General features: G+C 46.6%; 1 protein-coding gene and 1 long non-coding RNA gene across 5 annotated transcripts in view; both read left to right on the top strand.

The window, feature by feature from the left end:
- Window positions 1-748: 748 nt before the first annotated feature.
- Window positions 749-1,738, top strand: LOC127044504 (uncharacterized). Its single transcript, XR_007772501.1, has 3 exons — window positions 749-818; window positions 1,224-1,294; window positions 1,505-1,738. It is a non-coding gene; the product is annotated as an uncharacterized LOC127044504 (long non-coding RNA).
- Window positions 1,739-14,316: 12,578 nt separating this feature from the next.
- Window positions 14,317-21,372, top strand: part of MAPK15 (mitogen-activated protein kinase 15) — an 87,918-nt gene continuing 80,862 nt past the window's right edge. For 3 of the 4 annotated variants that reach the window (XM_050939355.1, XM_050939353.1, XM_050939356.1), the window contains exons 1-2: window positions 14,317-14,511; window positions 20,688-20,786. In XM_050939355.1, coding sequence (XP_050795312.1) covers window positions 14,443-14,511; window positions 20,688-20,786 — 168 coding nt within the window. In that variant the 5' untranslated portion in view covers window positions 14,317-14,442. Of the gene's footprint in view, window positions 14,512-14,781; window positions 14,867-20,687; window positions 20,787-21,372 lie in introns of those variants that run through there. The other variant, XM_050939354.1, reaches the window with a different exon arrangement.

The following is a 21,372-nucleotide window of genomic DNA, read 5'->3' as shown; positions in this document are numbered from 1 at the left end:
TAAAGAAAAACTCCAACAGGTCTTAAAAGAAAGCTTTATATAAAAAGAAAGAAAAATACATACAAATGTTCTCTGTATTAAGATGATACAACACAGGGTCAATTGCTTAAAAGAATATTGAATAAACAGCCTTATTCAAAAAGAATACAAATCAAAGCACTCCAGCACTTATATTCATGCAAATACCAAAGAAAAGAAACCATAGAACTTACTATATGATCTCTTTGTCCTTACACTTAGAACAGAAAATTAGAAAGTAGAGCTACTTCTCCAAAGCTCAGAGAAGCAGGCAGGCAGACAAAAGACAAAAGACACTCAATTCCCTCCACCCAAAGTTGAAAAAATCCGGTTTCCTGATTGGTCCTCTGGTCAGGTGCTTCAGGTGAAAGAGACATTAACCCTTAGCTATCTGTTTATGACACAGGCCCTTGTAAATCACTGTAACCCAGAGCCCCTTTTGGACCCCCACAGTAGGCAGCCCTGCCAGGAGCATTTAACAGCATTGCCAGACCCTATGGCAGGGCCGCAGATGCGGGGGCGATGGGATAAAGGGGGCAGTGCTGTTAAAGCATAAAGCACTGCCACATCGGAAGTGTAACGTCAGCCATGTATGGTCTGGAACCAGTGGCCCATTCTTACCGGTACACTGGACCAGCCCACTTTCACCTATGGTAAGTATGAGGTTTATTCTAAATATCAGTGTTGTTAGTTTGCAGAAACATATTTGCAGCACAAAGACACCAGTATGGTGGAAACAACACAGAAGGCTAATACTGCTTTTAGAAGACATATAGCAATTCTTCTAATGAAGGAGTCAGGTAATTACTTTCTACCATGTATTGTGGACTCATTAGGCACATGTGAGGATAACATGAAGAGTGGAATTTTGTCACATAACAGATAGTTCTCTTAATACCCCTAAAGTGGGATATCTCACAGGTTTGGTTCTGTAGTGGTGACTATGAATCAATAATATCTTTAAGTACACAAAAATTTGAATGGGGTGAATGATTGCTATTGATCGACCAGTTAAATGAAATTTGAATTTTTAGATACAGGTGCAGTAAAGTTAAAATTTGAAAAAATTATTCCAAAAAAAGGAAAAGATATGTGTTCAAACCATTGACTGGATTACAATATTGACAATTAATAAATCAAGATTAGCATTTTCAGTGTTGGTCGTAACATATTCATCATTTCGTAATGCTATATTTATTTTTAAGAAAGCGTGGAGGACTACTGCATATACTGCAACCTTATCGACTGTGAAAAAGAAAGTGAGGATTGCACGATGGTAAGAAACATAGAATTACATGAGAAATATATGCCATAAACTGCGTAAGGATCATGATCCTTGTAAAAATTCCACAACATTATACATTTTCTTCATGTCGATAGTTATATATTAGGTAATGTTCACATGTGGAAGGAATAGGATGAGTGAATGCAAAGTATGTATAACATAACTTCTGTGATTTCATTTCTTAATTGTTACTTATCAAAGGTCCAGTGTGATTCTTGCAAGAGGTGGGCACATATACCATGCATTACAGAAGGAACCAATCAAGAAAACCTGACATATGAGAAGAAAGAGTACAACTGCAAGACATGTTCATAGTTCACTTCATTACCAAAAAAAAAAAAAAAGGCAATAAAGAAAACCCATTGTTTAACTGCCTCTTGTTCAAAACATAATGCAACCCAAAGAAATATATTTCTATGTATAAATCAGATTATAATAAATGTTTTTGATGTTAAATAAATTATTCTCTGTATTTCTGTCCATATATATAATCCAAACTATAAAATTGTAAAAGTAATTTTAAAAAATGAAAGTGGTGTCATCATAGGCTTGCTCCATACCCCCAAACCTTACCTCCCTTTTCACGTATTCATACACAAAAAAGTGAAAGAGCGTGCCTCAATCATCCAATAGGTCAATTTGGCACATTAGCCAGGAGGAAGCAGATCCTGAATGTTTTCAACCACAGACTCCATCCCTCCCGATTTGCAACCATCCCCGGACCAGTGACAGGTGCATAGGCAGCCATGTCATTGGAACTAAGCAAGGAGGAAGCCAGTGGAAACAATGAAAGGGGCCACTCTGGTTATCACCTTGGGGTCAGGGGTGTGCCCTGTACCCCCAAACCTTACTTCCCTTTACACGTATTCACACACAAAAAAGTGAAAGAGCGTGCCTCGATCACCCAATAGGTCAATTTGGCACATTAGCCAGGAGAAAGCAGATCCTGAGTGTTTTCGACCACAGACTCCATCCCTCCCGATTTGCAACCCCATGGACCAGTGGAGGAAGCAGATCATGAGTGTTTTCGACCACAAACTCCATCCCTCCTGATCTGCAACCTCATGGACCAGGCGGCAGCAATTCCTGAGCAGGAGCACAGATGGTTTCCTTATGTGGCAGAAACTGCAGCTAGTTGGAACCGGCAGCCGCATGCCAGGCAAAATCGGCTTGCGTGCCACCTTTGGCACGCGTGCTCTAGGTTGCCGACCCCTGATATAACCCTTTGCCGCTTGCATAATTCCTTCTCAATAAACTGCTGTGCATTGAAGATATTTGCTGTGGGCCTTTTTCACTGGTATGACAGTAACTGCTCCACTGGGAGCCAGTAAAGATCCATTTCAGGTGTAGTGGCGCCCCCTGTTGCCAAAATTTGGTAGCAGAGGAGGGCTTACTCTCATGTCTAAGGATTTAACACTTCTCTAGATAGGGGATTGAACCCAGTTACAGCCCCCCTCCCATAAAATAACCTTCCCCTGATCATCCTAGTCATAGGCATCGACTCCGTGGGTGCTCTGGGGCTGGAGCACCCATGGGGAAAAATGGTGGGTGCTGAGTAGTCCCCCCATCAGAACCTGCCCCTCTCTCCTTGCACCTCCTGCCTACTGCAATCAGCTATTTCACAGTGCAGGAGGCTTTGTGGGGGAGCGGAGAGGAGCGAGAACACGGTGCACTTGGGGAGGGAGTGGAATGGGGCAGGAAGACGTGGGGTGGGGGTGGGAAGAGGCAGGCGGGGCCTTGGGGGAGAGGTGGAGTGTGGGGGGACCTGGGGCAGAGCTGGGAGTTGAGCACCCTCTGGCACATTGTAAGTCAGCACCTATGATCCTAATAGCCCTTCTCTACACCTGTTCCCATTGAATTCATCTTTCTTGAACATGGGTGAACAGATCAGTACACAGTATTCCAGATGAGGTCTTACCAGTGCTTGCGTAATTTCCATTTCTACACACACAGTCTCATCAGCCATCCTGCCTTTGCCCTCAGGTTCTACACCAAATTTATCATCCTTATTGAAAACTGAGGCAAGTATACATCTAGGTTAGGTCTACACTGGGTGGGGGGGAGTCGACCTAAGATACGCACCTTCAGCTAGGTGAATAGCGTAGCTGAAGTTGACGTATTTTAGGTCGATTTACCTGGCCGTGAGGACAGCAGTGAGTTGAACGCTGCCACTCCCCCATCGATTCCTCTTCCACCTCTTGCCGCAGAGGAGATCTGGAGTCAATGGCAGAGCGATTGGGGACCAATTTTATCACATCTACACTAGACGCAATAAAATCAATCCCCAATAGATTGATCACTACCCACCAGATCGTCAGGTAGTGTAGACATACCCTTAGGTTTTGAGCCATGTGATGAACTGGGAATGTTCTTAATGTTTTCTCTGAATACTATGTTGGTGCCTCAGTGTCCTCTATGAAGTTCTTAAGTATCTAGGTGGTGGGATAAGGGTGTATGGTTGCTGCAGAGCAAAGGACCAGTGTACATAAATGCCTGACACTGTCTCCTAGCAACTGATGGCCTGGGCCCCTCCTCTGCAAAGGTGCCAACTGAAGGTGTTGGTGAAGAAGAGATCAGGTGACCTCCTGGTCCAGGAAAGAGACAAAGGCCAGAAAGGAGGGGTTGAAGGGGTTTTCAGTTGGGGGCTGACTGGGGACTAGGGGTGTGTGCAGATGTGGAGGTCTGCCTCACTGGGCCACAGAATGGACCCAGCCGAGGGGTCCAATTCTCTGTACCTACAAGTTCTGTTTTAGAACGTGTTCCTGTCATCTAAAAAACCTCTGTTTTACTGGCTGGCTGAGAGTCACGTCTTACTGAAAAGTGGGGATGCAGGACCCTCTGGCTTCCCCAGGACCCCGCCTGGGTGGGCTTGCTGTGGGAAGTGCACGGAGGGGCAGAGGATGCTGAATGCTCCAAGGAGAGACCCAAGAGGTGAAGCCATGTAAGCTTCTTGCCCTGAAGATAGTCTGCTCCAAGGGAGAGGAGGGTCCCCAAAGTCCTGTCTGGCTTTGTGGGAAGCAGTTCCAGAGCATCACCCAGGGACTCCGTGACAGGCCATATCTAGATTATACTCAATCTTTACCCCACCCTCACTGCATAGTGTTTGTGTTCCCACTTCTTTTCTTCTCTTTTTATTTATATGGCTAAAGAACCCTTTACTATTCATTTTAATTAGATTTGCATGGTCTAATCCATCTTATTTTTTGGCAATTCTCACTTTATCTCTGCACTTTCTGACCTCCAAGATGTAGCTTTTTTTGCGATCACACCTTTTGTCCATTCCTTATAGATGCCTTCCTTACTCCTAATATCCTTTTTGAGGTGATTATTAATCCAAATACATCTGGTGTTCTTCCCTAAAGTTTTTTCTCCTTGCTTGGGATGCATAGTCCGGACAAAGCAGCAAAGAATCCTGTGGCACCTTATAGACTAACAGACATTTTGTAGCATGAGCTTTCGTGGGTGAATACCCACTTCTTCAGATGCATGTGGTGGAAATTTATATATACTACCTCTGGAAATTTCCACCACATGCAACTGAAGAAGTGGGTATTCACCCACGAAAGCTCATGCTCCAAAACGTCTGTTAGTCTATAAGGTGCCACAGGATTCTTTGCTGCTTTTACAGATCCAGACTAACACGGCTACCCCTCTGATAGTCCGGACAGTTTTCTTCTCAGAAATTCTTCCAGTCACACACACAAGGGAAGGCAGAAAATAATGTAGGTGAACTATAGGTAATTCAGCTGGTATGAAGCTGAAGGTTTTGGTTTTGTGGAACATTAGACCATATACCATGGAAAAGGGGGCTGTAAGAAAGAGCTAATTTTCCAGAGTAGAGGAAAGTTATGAACAAAATTGATTGGGAAGCAAAACTTAGACAGACAAACATGAGTGAAAATTAGGAGTTGTTTAAGAATTATTTACTAGATGGCCAAAAGACAAAAATTCTAGAAGGAAGAAAGAGGACAATTTTAGTTAAAAGTCTATATTGGTTAAGAGGGGAAATGACTGCAGCAAGTAGAAAAATAAAAAAAATACATCAAATGGAAAAATGGAGAAGTAGATAGCAATTGATATAAATTAAAAGTTATTAAGTGCAGAAAATTGATAAGGGAAGCTAAAGACATCACATGAACCTCCATGGCTGGCAGGGCTAAGAACAATAGGAGGAGTTTTTTAAGTATATTGGGAACAAAAGAAATCCTAGCAATGGGGTAGGCCCATTATTAGATGAAGACTGTAAAATTGTTAATAATATGTCAGGAAAGGCAGAAGTGTTCAATATATAGTTCTGTTCTGTATTAGGAAAGAAGCAGAATGATGTAATTATACTATATGAGGATGATGAAGTACTTTCCAGTCCATTAGTAATTAAGGAGGATGTTAAATAATGTCTACTGGGGATAAACATTTTCAAATATAGACATCGGGATAATTTGTACACAAGAATCCTAAAAAAGTTACCTAAACATAAACATTGGTCAGACCAATGTTCCATCTAGCCAAGTGTCCTGTCTTCTGACAGTGGCCAATATCAGGGGCTTCAGAGGGAGTGAACAGACCCTGCAATCATTGAGTAATCCATCCACTATCGTCCACGTCCAGCTTCTAGCAGACAGAGGCTAGAGACAACCAGAGCATGGGGTAGTATCCCTGACTATCTTGGCTAATAGCCATTGATGGACCTATCTTCCATGAACTTATCTAATTATTTTTTGAACCCAGTTCTACTTTTGGCCTTCACAGCATCTTCTGGCAACGAGTTCTATGGGTTGATTGTGCATTGTATGAAGTACTTCTTTTTGTGTGTTTTAAACCTGCTGCCTATTAAATTCATTTGGTGACTCTGGGTTCTTGTGTTATAGGAACGAGAGGAGCAAATAATACTTCATTATTCAGTTTCTCCAAACCATTCATGATTTTATAGACCTCTACCATGTCCCCTCTTAGTTGTCTCTTTTCCAAGCTGAAAAGCCCTGTCTTTTTAATCTTTTCTCATATGGAAACTGTTCCACACCCTTAATCATTTTTGTTGCCCTTCTCAGTATCTTTGCCAATTCTAATATATCTTCTTTGAAATAGTGTGACTAAAACTACATGCAACATTCAAGGTATGGGCATACTATGGATTTATATAGTGGTATTATGATATTTTCCATCTTATTATCTATGCCCTTCCTAATAGTTCCTAACATTCTGTTACCTTTTTTGACTGCTGCTGTACACTGAGTGCTGGGGGGGCTACCCCTGGGGCCTGATCCGGAGCGATGGCAGAAGCAAGACGGGCGACTATGGGAGCTGGGCCACCAGGGTCACCAATGGCAGAACCAATGCCCTCCCAGATCTCGGGAGTCCCAGGAACCCCTCCATGCTGGGCCAGGGGGCAGTCCCTCCGGACGTGCCCCATTGCCTGGCAAAGGTAACACCAGACCTCCCCCGAGGAGTAGTGCACCAGATAGTGGATCCCCTGGTAGGCACCGGACAGGACCCCTTGAGTGCCACCCCGCCACACACCACCGGCTGCAGTTGGTTGGACCTGCTGGCAGAAGGACAGGATGTGACAGAGGGTGGGGTCCTTGCAGCCCAGTGTGAGAGGGCTGATAACAGAAATGGACTTCCCCAGGGTAGAGAGAAAGGGTAAAAGGGTAGCATTGGGCAGGGCAGTGCATGGAGCCACTGTGGCCACCTGTGCACCTAGAAGCCACAGGGAAATGCCAGCTGCTTCCCATGGGCAGCCAACAGGACTTTTAACGACCTGATCAGCGATGGTGGCTGGAGCCGCCAGGGTCCCTTTTTGACTGGGTGTTCTGGTCAAAAACCGGATGTCTGGCAACCTTGGTGAAGTCTTTCTAAACAATTGCTCTAGCTCAACCATGGGTTTGGGGCTTAATACTAGGCAATATTCTATAGCCTGTATTATGCACCAGATCAGACTAGCTGACCCTAATAATACTCCTTTCTGGCCCTCCAATATTAGAATTGCCAACCGTCTCAGATTGGCCAGGAGTCTCCTGAAATTGGCTTTGATCTCCTAGTGGCTACTGAAAGCCATCTAGGAGGTTTTAATAGGCCAAAAGTCCAGTGGGTGGCGAAGCAGGGCTAAGGCAGGCTCCCTACCTGCCTTGGCTCTGTGTGGCTCCCAGAAGTTACTGGACCTTAGCGTCCAAAATATGGGGGTTAGCATGAAAACCTCCAAGTTTAGTTACCAGCTTGGACTTGGTACTTGCTGCCACCACCCAAAAAATTAGAGTGTTTTGGGGCACTCTGGTCCCCCTGAAAAACCTTCCCTGGGGACCCCCAAGACCCAAATCCCTTGAGTCTCACAACAAAGGGAAATAATCCTTTTTCCCCTCCCCCCTCCAGGTGCTCCTGGAGAGATACACAGACACAAGCTCTGTGAATCCAAACAGAGTGACTCCCCCCTCCGTTCCCAGTCCTGGAAACAAAAGCACTTTCCTCTTCACCCAGAGGGAATGCAAAATCAGGCTAGCAAATCCAACACACACAGATCTCCCCCTGATTTCTTCCTCCCACCAATTCCCTGGTGAGTACAGACTCAATTTCCCTGAAATTTCCCAGTAAAGAAAACTTTAACAGGTTTCAAAAAGAAAGCTTTATATAAAAAAGAAAGAAAAAATACATACAAATGGTCTCTCTGTATTAAGGTGACACATACAGGGTCAATTGCTTAAAAGAATATTGAATAAACAGCCTTATTCAAAAAGAATACAAATCAAAGCACTCCAGCCACTATAGACATGTAAATACCAAAGAAAAGAAATCATATAACTCACTATTTGATCTCTTTGTCCTTACAACTTGGAAACAGAAGATTAGAAAGCAGAAACTACTTCTCCAAAGCTCAGAGAAAGCAGGCAGACAGAAAACAAAGACCTCAGACACAAAATTCCCTCCACCCAAAGTTGAAAAAATCCGGTTTCCTGATCGGTCCTCTGGTCAGGTGCTTCAGGTGAAAGAGACATTAACCCTTAGCTATCTGTTTATGACACATGTCCCTCTGGCTCCTAGGCACAGGGGCAGTGACGGGGTCTCTGCATCCAGGAACTGCAGCCAATGGGAGCTGTGAGGGCGGGGGAAGCGCACTGCAGAGCCGCCTGGCCACCCCTGAGCCTAGGAGCAGGACATGCCGGTCACTTCCAGGAGCTGCCTGAAGTAAACGCTGCCCAGCTGGAGCCTGCATCCTGAACCCCCTCCCACACCCAAACTATCTCCCAGAGCCTGCACCCCAAACCCTCTCCTACATCCCAGCCCCTCGAGCCCAGCCCGGAGCCCCCTCCTGCACCAAACTCCCTCCCAGAGCCCACACTTAGAGTTGCCAACTTTTTATTGCAACAAAACCGAACACCCTAGCCCTGTCCCTTCCCAGACACCCCGCCCACTACATTCCCCCTCTCTCACTGGCTCACTCTCCCCCACTCTCACTCACTTTCACTGGGCTGAGGCAGGGGGTTGGGGTGCCAGAGAGGGAGAGGATGAGGGATCTTAATGGGGGTGTGGCCAGAAATGAGGGGCTCAGGGTGCAGGAGGGGGCTCTGGGCTGGGGCAGGGAGGTGGAGTGTGGGAGAGGGTGAGGGCTCCAACTGGGGGTGCTGATTCTGTGGTGGGGCTGAGGAGTTTGGGGTGCAGGAGGGGGTTTGAGGCTGGGAGGTGAGGCAGAGGAATTTGGAATGTGGGAGGGGGCTAAGGGTTGAGGCAGGAGGTTGGAGTGTGGAAGGGGTGAGGGCTCTAGGCTGGGGGTGCTGGCTCTGGGGTGGGGCTGGGGATGAGAGGTTTGGGTGCAGGAGGGGGGTCTGGGTTGGGGGGCTCAGTGCTGGGGTAGGGGTTCGGGGTGTGGGCTTACCTCGGGCGGCTCCCAGTCTATGTCGCAATGGGGGGTGCTAAGACAGGCTTCCTGCCTGTCCCGGGGCACTGGCTTGTGTCCCAGAAGTGGCCAGCAGGTCCGGCTCCTAGGCGAGGGGATGGAGGCAGGAGGCTCCATGATCCGTACTGCTCTCTCCTGCAGGCACCGCCCCCCCAGCTCGGCCAATGGGAGTACGGAGCTGATGCTCGAGGTGGGGGCAGTGTGCACCATGGAGCCTCCTGCCTCTCCCATCACCTAGGAGCAGGATGTGCTGGCTGCTTCTGATGCACAGCGCAGTGCCCCAGGACAAGTAGGAACTAGCCTGACTTGGCGCTGCAGCACCACTGACCTGACTTTTAACAGTCCGTTTGGCGGTGCTGACCGGAGCCACCAGGATCTCTTTTCAACCGTGTGTTCCAGTTGAAAACCAGACACCTGGTCACCCTGATACACCCCCTCCCACATCCCCAACCCCTTCACCCCAGCTCATAGCCCCCTCCTGCACCCAATGTCCCTTCCAGAGCCCTCACCCCCTTCTGCACCCCAACCCTCCAACCCATCCCAATGAAAGTGAGTGAGGGTGGGGGAGAGTGAGTGACTGAGGGAGGGGGGATGGAGTGAACAGGGAGCAAGGCCTTGGAGAAGGGGCATGGCAGGGGCGAGGCCTAGGGAAGGGGGCGGGGCAAAGGTGTTTGAGTTTGATTAAAAACAATAAGGAGGCCTTGTGGCACTTTAGAGACTAACAAATTTATTTTAGCCATAAACTTTCATGAGCTAGAACCCACTTCATCAGATGCATGGAGTGGAAAATACAGGAGCAGGTATAAATACATGAAAAGATGGGAGTTACCTTAGTAAGTGTGAGGTCAGTCTAATGAGACAATTCAATTAACAGTAGGATACCAAGGGAGGAAAAATAACTTTTGTAGTGGTGTAAGCAGAGTCAGGATGAGCTCTACCCTGACATCTGGCGGTGAATTATGGTGAGTGTGGAAAAGAACTTAGGGGGCTGATCTTGTTTGCATAGGCACACCCACTCTGCCCAGCATGAGCCAACGGCAGCCCAAAATGGTCACTTTGACAGCTGTGGGATCCCCAATTTCTCGGTTATTGGGGTAGGAGGAATAAAGTGTTGTTACCCTGATTATGTGAATGAAGGACTATGAGACATATTATAGCCATATAAATAAGAAGAAAACAAAGAAAGAAGAAGTGGGACCGCTACACACTGAGGATGGAAAGGAGGTTAAGGATAACCTAGGCATGGCCCAATATCTAAATAAGTACTTTGCCTCAGTCTTTAATAAGGCTAATGGGGAGCTTAGGGGTAATGGAAGGATGACAAACGAAAATGAGGATATGGAGGTAGATATTACCACATCTGAGGTAGAAGCCATACTTGAACAGCTTAATGGGACAAAATCGGAGGGCCCGGACAGTCTTCATCCGAGAATATTAAAGGAACTGGAGCATGAAATTGCAAGCCCGTTAGCGAAAATTTTTAATGAATCAGTAAACTCAGGGGTTGTACCGTAAGACTGGAGAATTGCTAACGTAGTTCCTATCTTTAAGAAAGGGAGAAAGAGTGATCCGAGTAACTATAGGCCTGTTAGTTTGACATCTGTAGTATGTAAGGTCTTGGAAAAAAATTTGAAGGAGAAAGTAGTTAAGGACATTGAGGTCAGTGGTAATTGGGACAAAGTACAACATGGTTTTACTAAAGGTAGATCGTGCCAAACCAACCTGATCTCCTTCTTTGAGAAGGTCACAGACTATTTAGACAAAGGAAATGCAGTAGACCTAATTTACCTAGATTTCAGGAAGGCATTTGACATGTGGAATTATTAGTCAAATTGGAAAAGATGGGGATCAATATGAGAATTGAAAGGTGGATAAGGAACTGGTTAAAGGGGAGACTACAACGGGTCATACTGAAGGGTGAACTGTCAGGCTGGAAGGAGGTTACTAGTGGAGTTCCTCAAGGATCGGTTCTGGGACCAATCTTATTTAACCTTTTTATTACCGACCTTGGCACAAAAAGCGGGAATGTGCTAATAAAGTTCGCGGATAACACGAAGCTGGGGAGTATTGCTAACATGGAGAAGGACCGGGATATCATACAGGAAGATCTGGATGACCTTGTAAACTGGAGTAATAGTAATAGGATGAAATTTAATAGTGAAAAGTGCAAGGTCATGCACTTAGGGATTAATAATAAGAACTTTAGATATAGATTGGGGACGCACCAGTTGGAAGCAACAGAGGAGGAGAAGGATCTTGGGGTATTGGTAGATCACAGGATGATTATGAGCCACCAATGTGATATGGCCATTAAAAAAGCTAATGCGGTTTTAGGATGCATTAGGCAAGGTATTTCCAGCAAAGATAAGGAGGTGTTAGTACCGTTATATAAGGCGCTGGTGAGACCGCCACCGGGAATACTGTGTGCAGTTCTGGTCTCCCATGTTTAAGAAGGATGAATTCAAACTGGAACAGGTTCAGAGACGGGCTACTAGGATGATCCGAGGAATGGAAAACCTGTCATATGAAAGGAGACTCAAAGAGCTTGGCTTGTTTAGCCTAGCCAAAAGAAGGCTGAGGGGGGATATGCTTGCTCTTTATAAATATATCAGAGGGATTAATATTAGGGAGGGAGAGGAATTATTTAAGCTTAGTACCAATGTGGACACAAGTACAAATGGGTATAAACTGGACACTAGGAAGTTTAGACTTGAAATTAGACGAAGGTTTCTAACCATTAGAGGAGTGAAGTTCTGGAACAGCCTTCCAAGGGGAGTAGTGGGGGCAAAAGACATATCTGGCTTTAAGATTAAGCTTGATAAGTTTATGGAAGGGATGGTATGATGGGAGAGCCTAATTTTGGCAATTGATCTTTGATTATCGCCAGATAAGTATGCCCAGTGGTTGGTGATGGGATGTTGGATGGGATGGGATGGGATCTGAGTTACTGCAGAGAATTCTTTCCTGAGTGCTGGCTGGTGAGTCTTGCCCACATGCTCAGGGTTTAGCTGATCGCCATATTTGGGGTCAGGAAGGAATTTTCCTCCAGGGCAGATTGGCAGAGGCCCTGGAGGTTTTTCGCCTTCCCCTGCAGTATGGGGCATGGGTCACTTGCTGGTGGATTCTTTGCAGCTTGAGGTCTTCAGACCACAATTTGAAGACTTCAATAACTCAGGCATAGGTTAGGTGTTTGTTATAAAAGTGGATGGGTAGGGTTCTGTGGCCTGCTTTGTGCAGGGGGTCGGACTAGATGATCACATTGGTCCCTTCTGACCCTAGAATCTATGAATCTATGAATCTATGAGACTGTTTTATGCAGAGGTTCTCACCATCAACTAAGTAGCACTCACTAGAGAAGGGGCATGGGTTCCAAAACTCAGTGAATGGAGAGAGGTTGGGGGGTAGGGGTGTGCCTGTTGGCTTCATTAGGACTCCCCTTCTACAAGCTGAAACTTCTAAAAGAGCTAAAATTACTAAGCTGAAATCATTGAGTGCTGTGATAACTAATGGGGGACCCTGAAGATACATTGCTAAGTGGCTGGCAGAAAAGTTTGTAGGATGGTTGGAGTGGCAAGTGGAGTGGAGCTGAGCAGTTTGTGGGGACAGCTGGAGTGGTTCATGGGATGACTGTTGGAATGGAGCAGCTGGTGGAGCAGAGCAGCTTGTAGGATGATTGGAGTGGCCTACGGAACAGCGAGTGGAGCAGACCGGAGCAGTTTCTGGGGATGGCTGGAGGAGCAGAGCAGAGCCGTTCGTGGTAAAGGCTGCAGCAGACCTCCAGGGAGAGGCGGGGCAGTCGGCCTCGGCCCACGTAAGGGGCCCCTTAACACCCTGTGTGCCCCCCCCCCAAATTCCACCCAGGCTGGGGGGGGGGGTAAAACTCTGCAGATGAACTTTTGAACTCTGGGGCGGCACTGGCCAGGGACAGAGACTTTTGGGTTGTTGGACTTTGGGGTGATTTGGACTTAAGACCCTGAGGGGAAAAGGACATTGCCAAACTTACTTGGAGGTGGGTCTTTTGCTCATGGTTTGTGTTATGAATCCTGTTTGTGGTGTTTCCCCAATGTAATGCTGCATTGTTTCCCTCCTTTATTAAAAGGATTTTTCTACACTCAGACTCCGTGCTTGCGAGAGGGGAAGTATTGCCTCCTAGAGGCACCCGGGGGGGAGGTGGTATGTAATTGTCCCAGGTCACTGGGTTGGGTCTCGAGCTAGTTTTGCATTGAAACAGAACCCCTGGATGCTGAACCCGGCCCTTGTTGCTGCCAACTCAGAGGGGCAGAAGGGTTACAGTGGTAATGCAAGTGGCCCATTTCAAACAGTTGACAAGCAGGTATGAGTAACAGTAGGGGGAAACTAGTATGGGGGAAATTAGGTTTAGGTTTTGTAATGATCCAAACACTACCAGTTTTTATTCAGGCCTAATTTGATGGTGTCCATTTTGTAAATTATTTCCAGTTCTGCAGTTTCACCTTTGGAGTCTCTTTTTGAAGTTTTTTTTTTAAGAATTGCCACTTTTATGTCTGTTATTGAGTGACCAAGGAGATTGAAGTGTTCTCCTACTGGTTTTTGAACGTTATAATTCCTGATGTCAGATTTGTGTCCATTTATTCTTTTGCATAGAGACTGTCCAGTTTGGCCAATATACATGGTAGAGGGGCATTTCTGGCACATATCACATTGATTAGAGAAGTTGGTAGTTGTGAGCTGCACTATGGAGTCACAGGCGTCCCCCTTTAGGCAGAGGCCTAAAGACAATGCGGGGAGCACTACTCACAGTGATATTTGTGAGTTTAACTTTTTGCAATACCTGACTTGGCAAATACCACTTGTGTAGACACTGCCCCGCCCCAAGGCACAGTCAGGAGACCGCGGCGCGCAAAGCAGAGACAGGGCGCCCCCTGGCTTTGGTCCGGCGACTCAACGGCCCGCAGAACTTCCCACACAGAGGGCGAGTGAGACGCTCTGCGCATGCGTGCACGGCACCCCTCCCGCTATTTCTATGGCAACAGTAATCAACAGGCCCACTTGCGGTTTGGGTCCCGGCGTGCACCTCGGCTGCGGGGTCTCGCGCTGATTCCCCACGTCCAGTAGTGTCATCGGCGGGCACAGTGAGGGGAGCTGTCTGGCGCGGTCCGCCGGGAGACTGAGGGCGCCTCAGGCGTCAGCATTAGCCGCGTCTCCGCTCCGGGCCCTCGGCTGGGAGCGACCCCGGGGCTTGAGAGGGGTCCTCCCCGGCTAGGACTGAGGCAGCATGAGCGTGGCGGAGGTGGAGGAGCTTGTCTCACAGAAATACGAGATCAAGAAGCGCCTGGGCAAGGGGGTGAGCGCGGCCGTTGCCCCCTGGGGTAGGACCTCCTGAGCGCGAGCGGCTGCCCCCTGCCCCGAGGCTCAGGAAGTCGCAGGGTGGGATTGAACCCAGGCTGCCTCCTGGTGTGCGGCGGTCGCCGCCTGCCCCGCCCCGGTAACCAGGGGCTGTGGGGGCAGAAACGCCCCTTCCTCAGTGGCAGCTGGGCTCCTGCTGCCCGGGAGACGGGCTGCGGTGTTGCTCTGCGCTCCGCGGCCGAAGCCCCACTGCTCTGGAAGATGCCAGGGTGGTGACAAGTTAATCTGAGGCGGGGAGAAAGGGGAACAAGCAAGTGAAGTGGGAAGCTTGGAATGGCTCCACCTTCAACTTTGTAAGTGATGTTTAATGTTAGAGCAGCCCAGTCGGAAACAATGACCATGTCAGTCCTTCGGCTGAGCAGGGCTGACACGCAGATTCATTAATTTATATTTGTGCTGTGCTTTCTAAATTCTCACTAATATTAGGCAAGCAAACAACAGGAAAAAGCAGGATTTTTCCTGCTGGTCTAGCCTGAGGGATGCAGGACTTGCTGGGGTGTTTTACAGTTTAATGCTTTTTAAAGGGTAAACCCAACCAGTTCAGACCTCCCAATTAATTTTCTTAATTAAAATAAAGTTTTAAGTGACCCAAGTTGCTGATAAAGTGGAGGAATAGAGGGTTTAAGGAAAAGAGGTAGTTTTAATCCCCTCCTCCTTCTACAATGCAGTTTACATTCTTGAAAGGGCAACTAGACTTATTGGGGGAATATGGTCTGGCAAGGCCAAGAACCTATATAAGAGAAAAGTGAAATTCTTCTTAAAATGCATGCAAAACCCTGTAGGCACCTAAACTCGATGCCTAAGTTTTTCAGGGTAAAAATTCCCTACATGCCTACATTTCTGCCTCTGGGTATGCTCACTGCTGTCTCACTCTAGGCATCTGGCTGTCTATCTCCCACTTAAACCCCAGCACATTTCTCAAACCAGGGGCAGATAGGCATTCAGCTGCCTAACTTCATGCAGGGCTTAAATTGGTAGGCATGCTTAGAGGTGCCTGTTGGATTGGGTCCCATTCAGAATCGAAGAGGAGCAGCTGCTGCTAACCTTATAACTTGTAGCCCAGTGGTTAGGTCGCTCACTTGGGATATAGGAGATCCAGATACAATTACCTCATCTGCCAGAGATGGGATTAAGATTTGGCCAGGGGTCTTCCACCTCTCGGATGCAGGAGCGGCGCCAGGGTTTTTGGCGCCCTAGGCGCAGGGCAGGCTCTAGCCATTTCGCCTCCCCAAGCACGGCGGCACGCCACGGGGGGGCGCTCTGCTGCTCGCTGGTCCCACGGCTCTGGTGGACCTCCTGCAGGCGTGCCTGCGGAGGGTCTGCTGGTCCCGCGGCTCCAGTGGACCTCCCGCAGGCGTGCCTGTGGGTGCTCCACCGGAGCCGTGGGACCAGCGGACCCTCCGCAGGCACGCCTGCGGGAGGTCCACCGGAGCAGCCTGCCGCCCTCCCAAATCCTGGTGCCCTAGGCAGCCACCTAGGTCACCTAAATGGAAGCACCGGCCCTGCTCAGATGAGTGCTCTAACCACTGTGCTATGAGATATTCTGATCTGGAGCTCCCTCAATCTGTCCTGTTGAAGCTATTCCACTGTGAATAGATACCAAAATAGTCATTGGGTTAGAGAGAATGAGAGTGCACGGGAATGACTCTGTAATGCACTGATTAGGATTTTGGGAAGGTGGGAAAGCCCAGGTCCGGTCCTCCTGCTTAAACCATTCTTGATCCACAATGAGACTGCTTCAACAGGAGAGACTTAGGGAGCTCCACATGAGAATATCTCATAGCTCAGTGGTTTGTGAATGCTCTTAGGATTTGAACAGGGGTTTTCTCACATCTCTTCTCCCCACCCCAGACAGCCAAGGAGAATTGAACTTGAGTCTTCCACATCCCAGGTAAGTGCTCTAACTAGTGGGCTACAAGTTATAACATAAGTACTACTGCCACCTCCTCTGGCCATTTTGTGTGGCACGAGGCAAGCACCTAGTTCACTCTCACAAGGAATTCCTTAGGCACTTAAGCCAGGTGGAAGGTTCTTGTTCATGGATTGCTAAGCAGAGCTAGGCACCTCCCTACAGCCAAGGCTTTTAAGTCTCTGGTCTCCAGAAGAGGGGTGGGCCTTAGCATACCCACCTCTTGTTGGCATTTCCCATTAGCTAACTTAGACAGTTCCCTGCCTAGTGCCCTGGCTTTTGAGGATTGCAATCTAAGAGTATGTCTACACTGCAATAAAAAACTCACCGTTGGCCCATGTCAGCTGACTTGGGCTTCTGGTGCTCAGGCAGTGGGGCTATAAATTTGAAGTGTAGATGTCTGGGCTTGGTCTGGAGCCTAGGCTCTGAGACCTCATGAGAGTGGAGGGTCACAGAGCCCAGGCTCCAAGCCCAAGCCCGGGTGGTTGCACTGCAATTTTATAGCCCCGAGAATCCAAGTCAGCTAACAAGGCCAGCCATAGGTGTTTTATTGCAGTGTAGACATACCCTGAGGTGCCTATCTCTCCCCATTCATTATATACAGAAACAATAACAGAAAATGTGGAAATCGAAGAGGTGCTTAATGACTTTTTTATTTTGGTTTTCACCAATAAGCTTAGTGGTGATTGGATGTCTCACATAGTGAATGCCGGTGAAAAAGAGGTAGGATCAGAGGCTACAATAGGGAAAGAACAAGTTAAAATTACTTAGACAAGTTAGATGTCTTCGTCACCAGGGCCTGATGAAATGTATCCTAGAATACTCAAGGAGCTATCTGAGACATTGGAACTACTATAAGATGGGTGCATAACTAGTTGGAAAACTGTTCCAAGAGAGTAGTTATTAGTGGTTCACAGTCATGCTGGAAGGGCATAATGTGTGGGGTCCTGCAGGGATCAGTTCTGGGTCCAATTCTGTCCAATATCTTCATAAATGATTTAGATAATGACAGAGAGAGTACACTTTATAAAGTGTGCGGACGATACCAAGCTGGGAGGGGTTGCAAGTGCTTTGGAGAAGAGCATTATAATTCAAAATGATCTGGACAAACTGCAGAAATGGTCTGAAGTAAATAGGATGAAATTCAATAAGGACAAATGCAAAGTACTTCATTTAGGAAGGAACAATCACTCCCATTTTGTATGCGTGCAACTGACTGCCTAGGAAGAATATTGCGGAAAGGGATCTGGGTGTCATAGTGGACCTCTGTTGCAAAAAAAAGTGAACATCATTCTGGGATGTATTAGCAGGAGTGTTGTTAGCAAGACACAAGAAGTAATTCTTCTGCTCTCCTCTGTGCTGATTAGGCCTCAACTGGATTATCATGTCCAGTTCTGGGTGCCACATTTCAGGAAAGATGTGGACAAATTGGAAAAAGTCCAGAGAAGAGCAACAAAAAATGATTAAAAGTCTAGAAAACATGACCTATGAGAGAGGATTGATAAAAATGGGTTTGTTTAGTTTGGAAAAGAGAAGACTGAGCGGGGACATAAGTTTTCAAGTACATAAAAGGTTGTTGCAAGGAGGTGGAAGAAAAATTGTTCTTAACCTCTGAGAATAGGACAAGAAGCAATGGGCTTAAATTGCAACAAGGGAGATTTAGGTTGGATGTTAGGAAAAACTTCCTAACTGTCAGGGTGGTTAAGCACTGGAATAAATTGCCTAGGGAGGTTGTGGAATCTCCATCAGATTTTTAAGAGCAGATTACACAAACAGCTGTCAAGGACGGTCTAGGTTAGGGTGGGTAAACTTTTTGGCCCAAGGGCCACATGGGGGAACAGAAATTGTATGGCAGGCCATGAATGCTCACAAAATTGGGGTGGGGGTGTGGCCAGGACCTGGGCACTGTGGGCTCTGGGGTGGGGCTGGGGGTGAGAGGTTTGGGGTGCAGGAGGGTGCTCCAGGCTGGGATCAAGGGATTTGGAGAGTGGGGGGGGGGATAAGGGCTGGGGAAGGGGGTTGGGGTGTGGGGAGAGGCTCAGGGGGTGCAGGCTCTGAGCAGCGCTTATCTCAAGCAGCTCCCGGAAGCAATTGCATGTTCCTTCTCCGGCTCCTATGTGGAGGCACGGCCAGGAAGCTCTGCATGCTGCCCCATCCACACGCACCACCCCTGCAGCTCCCATTGGTGCGCATAGCAACTGGAGTAGGGCCATGCTTCCAGGAGCCACATGGTATGGCCCCTGACCCTGTGCCCCGGTCGGAGCGGAGCTGGGCCATGTGGCACTGCTTGTGGGCTGGCTTAAAATGGCTTGTGTGCCGGATCCTGCCCGTGGGCCATAGTTTGCCCATCCCTGGTCTAGATAATACTCGCTCCTGTCATGAGTGCAGGGGACTGGACTAGATGATCTCTTGAGGTCCCTTCCACTCCTATGAGTCTATGACTGTACAGAGCGCCTAGGCACCTAACTCGGCTTTGTGGATCTCAGTGGTGGTTTTGGATTTTCTATGCACCTAAAAGTTAGGCACCTTGACACTCAGCATTGCATTACTTGAGTCCCTTTGAGCATTCCATCCCTTATGCCTACTGCAGTTCAGTATTTTGCCCGTATCACTACCTTTTGTTTAAACTCTTAGCTAGTTATCAATCCACATGACAATGTCATATTTAAGATAATTTAAATTCCTTTTTCTGTTAAGATTTTGTGAGAAACTGTATTACATGCTTTACTAAGTTCAAGATCTAGAACAAGGGTAGGCAACCTATGGCACGCGTGCCGAAGGCGGCACACAAGCTGATTTTCAGTGTCACTCACAATGCCCAGGTCCTGGCCACTGATCCGGGGGCTCAGCTTTTTAATTTAATTTTAAATGAAGTTTCTTAAACATTTTAAAAACCTTATTTACTTTACGTACAAAAATAGTTTAGTTATATATTATAGACTTATAGAACGAGATCTTCTCAAAACATTGAAATGTATTACCGGCACACGAAACCTTTAAATTAGAGTGAATAAATGAAGACTCAGCACACCACTTCTGAAAGGTTGCCGACCCCTCATCTAGAACATCTTCTGCAGGCTCATCATCAGCTAATAATGTAATACTATCAAACATATTAATAGGACAAATTCACAGTGCATAACTTTATTCGCTCTAATCTCTCTAGGTACTTATGGTCCTAAGAGTCCCTCAAAAACATTAATATATAATAGTCATATAATATAGTTGAGATCAAGTGCTTAACAGTATTTTAAAAATGACTGAATATTTAGGGGAAGGATTGTATTGTGGCTAAGGTACTGAAATGAGGTTTAGGAGATACGAGTGCAATTCCCAGCTCTGTCACAACTTCCTGTTACCTTGCTAGAGCAAATCATTTAATATTTCTGTGCCTTAGTTCATAATACGTAAAATGGGGATAATACTTCAATTCTCCTACTGTTTGTCTTTGTGTGTGTGTGTGTATGTATGTATATATTGTAAGCTCTTTGAGACAGAGACTGTCTAATAGTATGTAAACACATAGGCCCAGATCCACAGATATTTAGGTTTCTTGGGAGCCTAAATACCTTTGTGGATTTGGGTCATATATAGCGTATAGTACAATTGCATCCCATTCTCAGTTGGGGTCACTAGGTGCTAATGTAATAAAAATAACTATATGGGTAATGAGACTGTCCAGAACTACATTGGCTAGGATAATGTTTTTTATGAGAGGTATAAAATATAATGCTTCACTGTCTAAGCTGATCTCTGACAGAGGTTAGGAAGAAACTTCTTATGGACAAGATTTTCCTTAACTGTCTATTGTGGGGTTTCTTGCACCTTCTTCTTAAGCATCTGATGCTGGCTACTGTCAAAGACATGATACTGTACTGGAAGTACCCCACTAGTTTGATCCAGTGTGACAGTTCTTTTGTGACAAAAGTATTGCCTTTTAAAAAAAAAAAAAAATAAATAAATCTAGCAAGATTTATTCTTTACAGCCCTTAGTCCTAACAGTGCTTTTTATTGATCCTGGTCTATTTACCCTTTAAATGTTGAGTGATGTGTTGGTTGGTTGGTTTGTTTTTGTTTTTCCTGGTAATACCTTCTACTAAGAACATTCTCCCTCCCCCCCCCCCCCCCGAACCTGGTCCTAACTGAATCTAGGGACTGAAAGGAAGTTGGTATAACTGGTAGATCCATCTATCCTTTTTACCTAGGCCTATGGAATTGTGTGGAAAGCAATTGATCGCAGGACAGGAGAAATAGTTGCTGTCAAGAAGATCTTTGATGCTTTTAGGAACAGAACAGATGCTCAGGTAAAGAACTGTTTTACCATGCATGTCTTTCAGAATACATTGGTGAGTACAGGGGTACTTGAAAGAGTCACACGTTGACCTAGATGGGTAGATCTCTGGAACTTGTTACCACAAGATATTAAGAACAAGAGCATATTAAGTGATTTGACATTTATATGGGTAATAAGAATTTCCCCTTCTACAGCTTACACTAGTTAGGATAAAAATGTATAAGAGGTAGCCAAACCTCATGTGTCATGATGTAACTAACCACTGACTGGCTGATGTTAAGAAAAAACTTCCTCCATAGCCATGTAAATATTTTCACGTTACCAAGCTATAGTAAGATGAGGCCCTGAAACATAAACTCTTGTGTCAGAGGCCCAGTCTGAGGCCTGAATCAAAGTACTTCCAGGCATTGATAAGCAAAAGCTGGGCTGTGAGCCAGAGGCAGGCCCTGCTCACAGAAGCTGGCGACAAGAGGGTTGTTAGAGGCAGGTGCATCCACATATAAGTGCTAATAAGAAGAACTTGTGCCAGGATGACATCAGGACACTCAACAGACATAACAAGAAACAGGCAGGTGCATCTTAAAGACAGGATCCAG

This window comes from Gopherus flavomarginatus, chromosome 2 (genome assembly GCF_025201925.1).
Source record: "Gopherus flavomarginatus isolate rGopFla2 chromosome 2, rGopFla2.mat.asm, whole genome shotgun sequence".
NCBI lineage: Eukaryota > Metazoa > Chordata > Testudines > Testudinidae > Gopherus > Gopherus flavomarginatus.
Note: the sequence above shows the minus strand (reverse complement) of the source record. Positions and strands in the feature narration are given on the sequence as shown.